The sequence below is a fragment of the Panthera leo genome, chromosome F3, assembly GCF_018350215.1.
Source record: "Panthera leo isolate Ple1 chromosome F3, P.leo_Ple1_pat1.1, whole genome shotgun sequence".
Classification (NCBI taxonomy): domain Eukaryota; kingdom Metazoa; phylum Chordata; class Mammalia; order Carnivora; family Felidae; genus Panthera; species Panthera leo.
The window spans coordinates 25,127,662-25,141,350 of record NC_056696.1 but is presented as its reverse complement, the minus strand read 5'-3'; the positions used below and the strand labels follow the sequence as shown (position 1 = coordinate 25,141,350).

Genomic DNA, 13,689 nt, shown 5'->3' with positions numbered 1-13,689 from the left:
GGTTTTCTGTTCCTTTTGCCTATTGGAAGTAAACAATGTACAGAGTTTCCTTTGCCAGGTGACTTGTGCATAAAACCTTTTTCAAACTGTCAATAAACAAAAATAAAACAACTCCTCAGCCATCCTCCAACCTACTCCACCTCCCTGAGAAGCCATCCCTAGATGTACCAGGCATCTAACTGAAGCAATCCAGGGGACAGTGGTAGGATTCACCTTCATCCTTGACCCCACGTTTTCACTCCTGCTAAGTTATTTACTTAATAGCTCCCCAAAATGACTTGTAGGTTCCCTTTGTGGATATCTGGAAAGGCTATACTCTGGGATAGGATTCCACTCTGGGACACATGAGACTTCTCATCTTGGGACAGCAGTCATCTCAATTTTGAAGTCTCTGAAGAGTGTTCTGTGATTTGTCCTATTGCCTGACTCTGTCATACTTGATTTCTGTTTTCCTGTATTTGCCGATTCCCCAATTCTTGTCTGATTTCTGATCACCTAGTTTACCTTTGAGAATTCTAAATATTCCTAACAGTTTAGGATTCTAAATACTCCTAAAAGTTCAATCATTCAATTATTTGGTAAATATTTACAGAAACTTCCATGTGCCCAGAGCACTGTGCTAGGCACCTCAGGAGATACAGAACGCCATATGACCCTAGCAAGGGCCTAAATCAGATAGAGAATATGTAACATGGACAGAAATAGCTACACCCCACAACACAAGGTGCTAAGTGCTATAAGAGAGGTACAAACCAAGTGCTATCAGAGTTCACAGAGAGGTGAGATGCTGCAGAAAAACGAGATGTAACTCCAAGAGCAGGCTGCAAAAGCCTGATGCAACTATTGTGCTAATCTTTTAAAATCCTCAAATACAAAGTATGTAAGATATTAGATTTAAAGAAGGAGGTAGCTGTGAATCAGGAAAAGGATGTTCTGGGAAAATACATCTAATGTTCAATGGCAGATAAATGCCCAACAGCAGCCAGAGGGGCTAATCAATGTCCAATGTAAACCGAAAACCAGAAAATCATCCCCATTGTGAACACGATCATTTACTCAGTCAGCTGGAAAAATTACAATTATGAAATTGAAACTGCATTTACTGCTTAAACAAGTCTTTTTGGTGATTTAGTTTAGACTGAAAATTGTTCATTAAAGAGTTCCTCTGGGTAATGGACTTCAACACACTTTATATTTTTGGAAACCTTTAGATTCACTCCCCATTCCAACCCCCAGAGGTAGGTTATATCAGGGATAGGCAAACGTCTGTAAATGGCCAGATAGTAAACAGGTTAGGCATTATAGTTCATAAGGTTTCTACCACAATTGCTCACATCCGCTGCTGAGTATGGCTGTATGCCAATAACATTTTATTTATAAATACTAAAATTTGTATTTCATAAAATTCTCATGTGTCACAAAATATTCTCCTTTTCCTTTTTTTTCCCCAACCAGTTAAAAATATAAAAACCATTCTTGGCTTGGAAGCCACATTTGGCCAGCAAGCTATAGTTTGCTGACCCTGGGTTATATCAATCACTCTATTTACACATGAGAAAACAAAGGCTAAAGGAGACTAAGTATATTCCCTAATCAATACCAATTCAGTTTATTAATATCCATATATAGAGAAATAATGAAGCAATAGGAAAAACTAAGACATTTATCCCTTCTTTATCAACACTATTCACAGCATGGAAAAATCACATATTATCTATAAACTTTGATTCCCAGGGCATCACAAGTAAATTTAAACTGTGCTTAGCCAGATTGGTTCCTGGTAAGTGAAGCAATTATGGCTTAAATTTATATGTATAATATTTGGTTGTCTTCCTTAATTTATAATGGGTAGCAGTCTCTAACTTAACAACAACAAAAAACATCTGCCTACAGATCTCGTAGTTCATGTGACAAACCACACACTGCTAAATATTTATCAGCACATAAATATTTCAAAAGAAATATGAATAGTTATTGATGTATTTTAATCTCACTGCTGCATGGAATGAGTATTCTGCCTCTCTGTTGGTACCAAGATGAAGGGTTGGGAAATGTTGAAGAATAAAGCATTCCAAGCCCAGCCCCCCACTGGAATGTCACTTACTTGAGGATTTAAAATGATAGAACACTAAATTTCAAAGTCATGGAAACTCATAGTTTTATAGCAAGAACATAAATATACTTCTTCAAGACCTCCTAAAAGGATGAGAGCTAAAAACAAGCGTCAAAAGGATCTCTATGGTCTTTACTCTCCTGACAATTAAGCCTATGGAAAAGAGAGAAAACATGTGATCTAAAATTCTACCAAATTATGGACAATCAAACTAGGGTGAATCAAGTTCACCAAATCTGAGAGTATTTGAACAATGAGGGGCCATCCTATTGATGTACAGAAGGCATACGTTTAGAACATAGGTGAGGACAACTTCCAATCAGGGAAGAGGTTGGTTGTTTGGGTGGGCTGTATCGTAGTATTATTTTTCACTTAATGTATTCTTTTAGTAGATATGGCTTGTGTGATAGACAATGGTTCCATTTAGGAAAATAATAAACAAATAAAATCTTTTTTTTTTTTTAAAGGAAAAGACTTCCTTCTTTCAAAGAGTAATACAGAAATAACTTAAAGATATTTAGATAAAATCACAGTGACAGGGACACTGACATTTGGGATGCAAGGCCTCACATCTGAAATGTATGCCCTTGCCCATCAACCTTCAGGGGCTCACTGACAATGGTGGGTAAAGCCTGAATTCTTTGAAACTGCCCCCTCCCCTCTTCACTCAACCCTGTTTTCTGGCTATCTCATCTCCTGCCCTTCCTTGTCCCCACCCACACCCAGTTATCTAGCAAGCTCCTTGGAGATCCCTCAATGTGTCATGCTGTTACAGGCCTTTTACACATACCCCGGTCTCAGCCCAGAATGCCATCCTACATTCTGTCTGCTGGGCAGCTCCTACTTTCAAGTTCACTCTCACTAATACCTGCTCTGATGGCCTTCACACCATGTCTTCTCCCTCTATGTTCCCACTCTACCTCTTTTATGGCACTTATGACTTGAAGTGCTATGTTTAGCTTGTCTCCTCCCAGGGGCATGGGGAAGAGTGCCTTTAACTGTCACGTCCTTGAGGCCTAGCATGGTGCCTGAGGCACCTTCATAACTCAATAAACCTTTGTTGAATCAACCGCCACTGACTCCTCTCAAGGCTCTTTGCCCTTCCTGCCACAAAAAGAATATAGGCTTGAGGTGAGGGTGGTAGGAAATTATAACACTTCATTCATTCACTCCTTTGACAGACTTTTATTGAGCATCTACAATGTGTCAGGGACTCTTCTAGGAGGCTGAGACACATTAGTAAGCAGAGTAAACCAAGATCCCTGCCCACGAAAAGCTCACATTCTAGCTGGGGACATTAAATAATAAATGTGACAAGAAAGGAAATAACATGATTTGTTAAATGGTGATAAGAGGTAAGGGAAAAAGAGAGAATAAGGGGGACTGGGAGGGTGTGAGCTGCAATTATTTTAAATTATAATTTAAATTTTTATAATTTAAATGTAAATATTATTAAATTTATAATTTAAATTTTTATAATTTATACTTTTTATAATTTAAAATATAATTTTAAATTATATGATCAGAGGAATAGGATCTGCCAAGCAGACAATGAGAAAGTTACATTTGGGCAAAAACTTTGAGGGGCACCTGGGTGGCTCAGTTGGTTGAGTGCCTGACTTCAGCTCAGGTCATGATCTCGCAGCTCTGTGGGTTCGAGCCCCACATGGGGCTCTGTGCTGATGGCTCAGAGCCTGGAGCCTGCTTCGGATTCTGTCTCCCTCTCTCTCTGCCCCTAACCGACTTGCATTCTGTCTCTATCTCTCTCAAAAATAAATAATCATTAAAAAAATTAAAAAAAAAACTTTGAGAAGGAGAGTGAATTAGACATAGGGATATGTGGGGGAAGCATATTACAGGCAGAGAGTACATTCAGTACAAAGACTATAAGGTCGAAGCAAGGAGGTCATTATGGTTGGATAAGAACTAGGTGGAAAGAGCTGTGTTATGGCAGAGAGGGGGCGGTGAGGAGGAAAGGTGGCAAATTATGGAGACCTTGTAGGTCATTTTAATGACATTGACCTTGAATGAGAAAGAGAGCCATGGGAGAATTTTGAGCAAAGGAGCAACATGATCTGACTTAGATCTGGTTTACATTTTGAAAGGATTGCTTTGGCTATTTTTGTTGAGGATTGAGTATTGGAGCCAAGGGTGAAAGCAGGGAGATCAGTTAAAAAGCTATTGAAATAATGCAGGTGAAGGAGACCAGTGGCTTATACCAGGGTTGTGGATGTGGAAAAGTGGTTGGCCCTACTTGTATTTTGAAGACAGAGAGATCCAAAATCATTTGCAGACATGGATGTGGTGTGCAGAGAGATAGATCAAGAAAGTCCAAGGTTTTTGACCTAAGCAACTGGAACAAGAGCAAAACCATATGCATTTAGTCTTATCTGGGGGTTATGCTTCACTCACCCTCCTACTGTTTGGTAAATATGAAATGAGGTCAACATGTAGCAGCATGGCTACCGCTGTGGAGGTAACCTGATGCAGAAGAAAGTAGAAAAAAAGGGTCTATTTAAGCTGCCACCACTTCCATGGGTTAGCCTCTCTGTCTTGCTCTTTTCTACTTCTTCCTCTTACCCCTTTATCTCCAGAATTACAAGAATGTTCATGAATGTCTCATTTGTTCTGAACTAAAGAGAACTGTGCGATAACTTTAATGGAAAACAGTTTAATGGTAGTAGAATTTATTTTTTTTTTTAAATGTTTATTTGTTTTTGAGACAGAGAGAGAGCATGAACGGGGGAGGATCAGAGAGAGGGAGACACAGAATCTGAAACAGGCTCCAGGCTCTGAACTGTCAGCACAGAGCCCGACGTGGGGCTCGAACTCACAGACCGCGAGATCATGACCTGAGCCGAAGTCGGCTGCTCAACCAACAGAGTCACCCAGGCGCCCCTAATGGTAGTAGAATTTAAAGAAGCTCAAAGAAGGTAGCTCCATTATTAAAATGATAATGTGGAAGATGATGATGCTAGTAGTGGTTAAAACACTTGACTTTGTTGCAAAGTTCATAGTCATATATGGTACAGTACAAGAGATGGAGAGAGGATGCCAATGTTAGGAGGATGGCCTTGGTCATACCATATAACATCTTTTTGGGCTAAGATAATTCTGAGGCTATCTGCCAAACTGTATCCAAAAACAGTAAATTTGTTTCATGCAATTGAATGCTTATGATTTGAAAACCTCTGGCAATGGAAAACTTTCTTCCTTGTAAACTAATGCTGCGTTTATATGGAACATATTCATAAATAAAGTTATATAATTCTCTATAAAATAAATTCCTATATCCCAATTCTTAGGCTATTATATCAAGTTGTTAGGATTATTTTAAATGCCTTGCTTAACCAAAATTTTGTGAGTTGAATATTGTTTTAAAAAGGTGGTGTTGAAAAATTATTTAATGTATTCCTTTGGGTCCTTAGGATCTTTTTTTTTTTTTTTTAATGTTTATTTATTTTTGAGAGAGAAACAGAGACAGAGTATGAGCTGGGGAGGGGCAGAGAGAGAGAGGGAGACACAAAATCTGAAGCAGGCTCTAGGCTCCGAGCTATCAGCAACACGGGGCTCAAACTTAAGAACTGTGAGATAATGACCTGAGCTAAAGTGAGCCACCCAGGCACCCCCTCCTTAGGATCTTTTTGAGCAATTCAAGATGATTTGAAAACTTGTAGAAAATGAACAAGAACTCTACCAGAAAGTGTATATTTCATAGTATCATTAAATATTGATTAAACAATCACTGTATTCAGAACACTGTATCTGTGGCTGAAAGGACAATGATATTATAAAATTTGCACTTGAATATTTTTTAAAGAAACTCTTTTTAAAAAGTTTTTTTTAATTTTTAATGTTTATTTATTCTTGAGAGATAGAGACAGAGCACGAGCAGGGGAGGGGCAGAGAGAGAGGAAGACACAGAATCTGAAGCAGGCTCTAGGCTCTGAGCTGTCAGCACAGAACCCTATGCGGGGCTCAAACCCACAGACTGTGAGATCATGACCTGAGCTTAAGTCGGACGCTTAACAGACTGATTTTATTTTTGAGTAATCTCTACACCCAATGTGGAGCTCAAATTTACAACCCTGAGATCAAGATCTACATGCTCCACTGATTGAGTCAGCCAGGTACTCCTTAAGGAAACACTTTTAAAACTGGGTTTTCATTCTCTTTCCCAGTCATCCATATACTACTCTCACAACTATTGCCTATCAGTAGAAAAATAACAGAAATGCAGATAACCCATCTAGTTTTGCATTTTCCTCTCATGTCTGAAGATATCTCTGAAATAGAGGAGTCCAAACTTGAAGCTTAGCAGGTATGTTTCTTAGTTTGCCTCCACATTTCTAGGTTGTTCATTTGGCTTGGTCTAACATTAGAAATGTGTATAGAAATGTTTCTCTTGACATTCGTAACATTTTAAAGGATGTTCGTATCAAGTAATAATTCGTACTTTTTCCTAAAAGGCATAGAACCTCCAATTCTCATAGTTCTAAGCATATCTTAGAATAAAAGGCTTAGACATATAGAATAAAACTAAGTAAAACAAAAAGGGAAGAAAAGCTGAAAATGAATATTACTTCATTTCAAAATTGTTAGAACATCAACCATCTTGGTTTTATCTTATTCCTTGGTTTGGGGTGAATTCTAGATGGGATATTTGCCTTTCATAGTTAGCTTGTGTCCACATGAGGCTCAGTTAATGAATTCAGCTGGATAAAGTAAATCAAACCACCTCTTCTTGTGAACAAAAATGTCTAAATTTTCTTTTTCAGTCCTTATTCTCATGTCATGAACAGACACAGCTCCTGCCAGTGAAACAACCATGATTGATCCATGAGTTTCCATTGTGGACTTTTATCTCATCAATGAGTTAAAATGCCCAAATCTACTTGAATATACTATCACAGCCTTCATCACAGTGGTGGGCAAGTTCTAGAATGGTCTTTTGAACTGCATCGACTATTCCCAATTTTACAACCTCAAAATTAAAAAAGAATCAACTTTAGGACCTTGATTTTCTCCAATTTCATACTTTTAAAAAAGTCAACACACCCTTTTTTATCTTTTTATTTCCATAATGTTAACGAATTTCAATATCTTTCTCACATGAGGAACTTTGAATAACCCAACTAGAACCCACTGGGAGCTTTTATTTGAAGATTCAGATATCCCAGCTAAAAGACATTTTGAATTTCAGTATTTCCTTCTTTTGCATCAGTGCTGGATTAGAATGCACATTTCCAAAATTTTAGAGTCAGTATGAATCTTCGCTTTCCCCATAAACCCTAAATGAACTCCTCTTCCAGTGTTCTTTATTCATGTACTTTGGACAGAAACCTGAGAGTTACCCTGGTCTACTTTGCCACCACCACCCATCAAGTCACCAAATAAGTATCCCTTTTACCCATCAAATGTTTTCAAATACACTTACTTTCCATCCCAGGTACCACTAACCAGAGTGAAGTGACCATCTCTTACTTGAACTCTATATTGTTGAAATAGGTGCCTAGCTGGTCACTACATTTCCATTCTTACCCTTACACTAATCTATTCAAAATTTAATTCAATCATAACCTCAAAGATACAATTATGACATTCCTTTACTTTAAAAACCATGTGATATTCTTTCATTCCCTGGGATAAAATCGTAATTCCTTAACATGACTTAATAAGCTTTCATAATCAATTAGACTTCCATCTGTCTTTCCAGTATTACCTCTTACTCCCCTTCTCCTTGAGCCATCCTAAACTTTCCTTTGTTCTAATACGTCATGGCTTTCTGTCTTACCACCCCAGCCTTTGTGCATGGTTGATTCCTCTATCTGAACAAGATTTTATACACTCATTTATTTTGTATTTACTCAACAACTATGATGGAGCAAAGACTTGCTATTTGTAACTCTTATTAATTATACTATTATGGAGAGCCTACTCCATGCCAGGCACAAGGAAATCAATCCATAATGAAACTGCATGGTTTGTGTTCTAATATTGCTTAAGGTCTCGCATGGAAAATAGTCATTAAACATAATGAGATGGGAGTTATGTCATGGAAAGTATAAAGTGATGTGGGATCAAACGTCAGGGTAACCATACTTAATTTAGAAGCCAGTGGAGGTTCCCTGAGGAGGTACCACTGAAGGTAAAATCTGAAGAATAAGTAGGTGTTAGTTGTGGTAACAGGAGAGTGGGGAGGAAGGAGGAGGTAAGAGAGTGGTGGAAAAAATGTTCCAGTGATAGAGTTACATGGAAAATACAGGGTACTAAGAAAAGAAATAGCCTTTCCTTGTTATAGTATAAGATATTGGGAACAGATATCTTTGTTGAATATATTCTGTTGGCTGCCTGTACTACCAAGGAAAATATTCACAAAGTTCCCATAACCCTTTGTTAATAACTAAATTTAGGTGACTTTCTTTTCATAGGTGCTGTTGCAACTAAAGGAATAAAGAGGCATCTTGAATGAGAGAGAGAATCTAGATATCAGAAAACTAGTTTTATCTTGACTTTTGCTTATAACCTCGACCAAATGACTTACACCTGTACCTCTGCTTTTTCATTTGTAAAAGGGAGATGATAATATTATCCAGTTTAACTTGCAGAGTAGAATCAAATAAGATAATGGTGCCAAAAGTAAAAAGCACCACTTTGTGCTTAATGGTCTTTTTTTTTATAGCCATTTTGAGCATATTAAACAGTTTCTTGATTTCTGACAGTTATCTATATCAGTAGCAACGCAAATTCATTTTTCTTATGATTTCTAGTTATAGCAATAGGGGCTGCTTTTCCAATTCTACAATAATTAAAAAGCCCTCTTCACTACCCTTGAAAAGGAACAGAATTGGATCATGTTTCTTTTCAAAAGACCCACTTGTTCAAAGTAAAAATATTTTGAAGTAGAAAAACTGGAAAATCTAGTTATTTTTCAATCATCAAAAACCAGAATTCACTTCTGCTCTAATTGTTTCAATTCCTTTATTTTTTATGGCAAAACTTTTCTGATCAGTCCTTTCTTATTTTTCTATTTAAACTTATTATCTGATTTCCCAGGCATGAATATATTGACAAACACAGCAATATAAATGCAAAGAAATTATACTGAAATATAATCACTACATAATTAATAATTAAGATCTTAGGTGTTTTAAAAAAAAACACCTTCTAGGGGTTCCACGTTGAGTGTCTGACTTGATTTCAGCTCAGGTCATGATCTCATGCTTTGTGAGATCAAGCCCCACATTAGGCTCTGCACTGAGAGCATGGAGCCTGCTTGGGATTCTCTCTCTCCCCCTCTGTTTCTCTGTCCCTCCCCTGTTTGAGCTCCCTCTCTCTCAAAATAAATAAATCAACATTAAAAAAAAAAAAAGTTAAGAGGCACCTGGGTGGCTAAGTCGGTTAAGCATCTGACTATTGATTTTTGGCTCAGGTCATGATCTCATGATTCCTGAGTTCAAACCACACATCAGGCTCTGTGCTTGACAGCATGGATCCTAATTGGGATTCTCTCTCTCCCTCTCTCTCTCGGCCATTCCCTGTCTCATGCTCTCTCTCTCTCTCTCAAAATAAATAAATAAACATTTTTTAAAAGTTAAAAAACACAAAAAAACCTTCCAGTGTCATGTTAGTTTCTTACGTAATAAGGCAGACTCATGAAGTAAAACATTGTTAGTTTATGAATTGATTTTTCCAAAAATTTACTTATCCCTGGAAACATTTTACTTACAATTAAGTATATAGGTGTCAACTATTTCTATCACAAATATTAAATTTTTCTCTATGTTTCTGTAGCCACAATTAGGAATACAACTTCCCATTCATCAAAATAAAAGGAAAAGCTCATTCTAAAATATTTTACAAATATTGAGAACTGTAAAAGTACTACTTTACAGAAATTAAGAGTGAGCTTTCAGTTCTGAACATCACATCTCTTTTTGTTTATAATCTTTCTCTTTTTTCTTTGGTAAACAATTAGATTTCAAAACATGGGAGCTCTAATAAAGATGTCTAATTTTAAAGTCCTGTTCAAATCTTAAAAAAAAAAATTCTATTACAGATTTCAGACACCTTAAAGAAAGTTTGACAATTTTATTGCATTAATTATTTCTGTAATGTGTGGAGAAGATTTTAAAAGCTATTTGAAAGGAGAAAATAGTTCATGGATAACTGGTTTCTTTAGAGATGGTGGGAAGCTCTCAAAATGCATATTTAGGAATCTCATTTAGTTGATGTCCAATTTAATTCTAATCTCTGTTAGTATATGTTTGAAGGAAATAGACTTAATGGAATTATGCAGTCAGATCAGTGAGCACTTGTTCCTGCATTTGGTACAGTGCAAAGGTCTCTGCAAGAGGAATTAAGAATGTGGGGTTCAAGTCTCAACTCTGCCACCCCCTCTCCCTATCACTTAAGCCAGTTAAGAAAGTCACTTCCCCTCTGAACATCAGTTTCTTATTCATAAAACGGAGATCAGGATGCCTTTCTGGTAACTTTGTTATTAGGAATAAGTGATATCACATATATACAGAAAGAAATCACAAAATTTTTCATGAGCTCAAAGATTCCCATGAGAGAGTCCACAAAGAATAGTTTAATATGTATTTTGTGTTCTTGTTCTTGTTTCCTTTCATATGTATATGTGCTAAATCCTCCATTAGGTTATAAGCTCCTTATAGCCACAGTGAGCATACCATATCCTCTTTCCATGTTGCTCTTCAGATTATGCATAACTAATGGACACTCATAAGGCTTTGTTGACAGATATTCTCTCTCTTATCCCTCAGTTCCAATATCAAGCAAATAGTTACCCCTGTCAGAAAGTCTCCTTTCACCTATTCTATGTCTAAACCTCTTTGCTGTAATCCATGCCTATTTCCACATATTCTATTCTCTAAACTCATGGAGAATTGGCAGGTCAGCATGGACTTAACAAAAGCCTTTATCACTGTTACCAAACTCTTTTCAGCTGCAAGACGGAATACTAGGTTCTCAAGTTAAATCTGCCCATCCTACAACCCAAAACAAGTGGAATTAACTACTTTAACCCCAGGAAAAAAGGCAGAGTACTGGCTGGCTCACTAAAGTTTTCTAGAGCCAAGGAATTCTAGAGGAAAGCACAACCAAACCCGCCTGGGCAACAGAGAGGAACAAAGTACAGTGGCATAAAATGGCTAGAGGAAATATGGACAGAGAAGAAAGGCAGGACAGGGATAAAAGCACCAGCGAAACTACAGTGTTCCCAGGGCACCGGTATTCCCTTAGAAGAATGAGGAGATGCTCTGGTCTATTCTGATGCTTAAACAAAAGTCTTTACTTAACAAGTAAGTTAGCATTAGCTCCTAATAAAACACTTTTAAAAGCTGAAGGGATGGTGAGGAAGGGATGGCTATCTCCCAGTCTCCCTCCTTGGATCCCATCAATGTGCATACCTGGTCTCCCCTCAGCTCATAGTCTTTCTATATTCTTTTCATGAGGTTTTAAATAATTGGGCCCAGTTCAACGCACCTTTTAGGTTTAAGAGCAGAGTATTTTTAATCAAAGCCACCTCGCCCATTCTTTACCAATATGATGTGACTTTCATTAAACAGCCCGACGAGGGCTCGCGCAATCATCCGACTCGCGTAAACACGTGTGCCCGAAGCCAGCTCCCGCTCGCCCTGCGCTTCAGCACTGCCGCCTCTGGATAGCGCCTTGCTGGCAGGCTGGCTCGGGCCTCCCCCCCACGTCTCTCATCCATCTCCAGCCCACTCTCTCTCCTCTTCTCGTTTACTTCAGTGCCAGAGAAAAAGCACCTCCAACTTCTAACCTCTACTCTATGCCTGCTTTTAAAGTGACCTCCGCGTCCCTCCCTCAGGGTCTAAATGCGCACGCCCCCGCGCCGTTGGGTCCTACCGGAGCAGCAGCGAAGCCGCGTCCACCAGTAGCCCGAGATCTCCAACAGGCACTGACCACATTTCCCTTGCCCCTGCTGAATCCCAAAGCAGCAGCCAGGAGCCCCTGCTCGCTCCCTTTCTCTCCACGCCCCAAAACCTCCAAGAAACAAACACGCAACGATGCGCGCTCCCCCCGCCCCAACTCGCGCGCGCACACACACTCACACTCATACACACACTCGCACGCCGCAAGCCTTCCGGGTGCCATCGCCGCCCTGGGCAGAGCCTCAGCCAACTTGGGCCCGGATCCATCAACACCCGCTGCCTCGAAAAGGGCTGCCCGCAGCGGCCGCCCCGCCCCCTCCCTTTCCTAGGCAGTGGGTCCCGGCAGCCAAGCCCTGGCTGGCGAGCCCCCACCCCTTTCACTCAGCCATCCACCTCGCGCGGGCAATATACGGTCCACAACCCTCAAACATTCGCCCCTGGGCCGCCCTGAACCATTAGCCAAACCCTAAATTAATCTCCCTGAAGCCCCAGCCCTGCTAATGGTGTGTTGTGTGTCAGTGTGTTTGTGTCTCCAAGGCATGTACATCATTTAACTCCTGCGAGCTTTCCATCCATCCTAAACAAACAGCACGTTATCTCCAACCCCCTCCTTCCTTCTCCGCGTCCCAATCTCTGCCCCCACCCCGATCCTCACCCGCCAAGTGACCAAACTACCACACCACCGCACCCCAGTTCTGGAACCTCGATCTCCCACCGGGTCTAAACCCAGTCACCTCGGGCCCCTCCCCTCCCCCACCCCTTTGGCCCCCAGCGTGCCGGGTCTGGCCCGAGCAAGTGACGCCTGGGAAGCGCAGTCTACGTCCCTTCCCAGGAGCCCGAAATAGAGGGGCTGACCTCCCACCAGAGGAATCAGCCGGCGCATCCCGCCGAGGGGCACACGCCTTACTGTTGGGTCGCCCTGGAAAATACAGGTGCCGGGGAAGGAGAGAGGCGGAAGCAGCCTCCGGGGGTGGGCGGGAGGACTCACCGAACATCTGAATGTGCCCTTTGGTGATGGGATTGAAGCTGCCGCAGGCAAGCAAGATAACGTGGGTCTTGGTGGTCTCCGTCATCTTGCGGGTGGGTCCCTCGCGCTGGTCCAGGGGTCGCCTCTTTTTTTGTGTCTCGATATGTCTGCAGAGGGAGAAAGGAAGGCGAGGCTCCGGCGGTGGATGCTGTGGACTCCAAGGAGCCGCTCCAGACGCAAACCGCGTCACTCCCCGCCTCCCCTTAACGCTTGCAGCTCCGGCCAGATCCGAAGCTGCTTTTGTATTGCTCTGCTCCGTCCTTCCCTTTTCTTTTTGCGTTGTCCTTTTCCAGGTCTCTGGTCCTGGTCTCCCGCCCCTCCCTTTCCTCGCCCCCACCCACCTCCCTCCATCACGCTCTTCCCTAGTGTTTCTGCAGGTAAGACGTGGTACCCACGCCCAGAACCATGAATACTCACAGCATGGTGAGTATTCTTTTACCTCCTTCCGACTTTTCCTCCCACACGCTAACAATTTTTTCTGTCCACATCTACTTTCTCTAACATTTCCAACTCCAAAAGTGTTTGATCTTAAGAATTGGGGATTTTTTTTCTTCCTCAAATTTTTAAGTGAGAAATGACAATTGTTCATGTCAGGAATACTGATTTCTGTCTTTCTTTTTCCCCTTATC

At 40.4% G+C, this 13,689-nt stretch overlaps 1 protein-coding gene across 1 annotated transcript in view; it reads right to left on the bottom strand.

The window, feature by feature from the left end:
- Window positions 1-13,154, bottom strand: part of NMNAT2 (nicotinamide nucleotide adenylyltransferase 2) — a 143,008-nt gene extending 129,854 nt beyond the window's left edge. The window contains exon 1 of the mRNA XM_042925110.1: window positions 13,022-13,154. Coding sequence (XP_042781044.1) covers window positions 13,022-13,106 — 85 coding nt within the window. The 5' untranslated portion in view covers window positions 13,107-13,154. The remainder of the gene's footprint in view (window positions 1-13,021) is intronic.
- Between the last annotated feature and the right edge of the window lie 535 nt (window positions 13,155-13,689).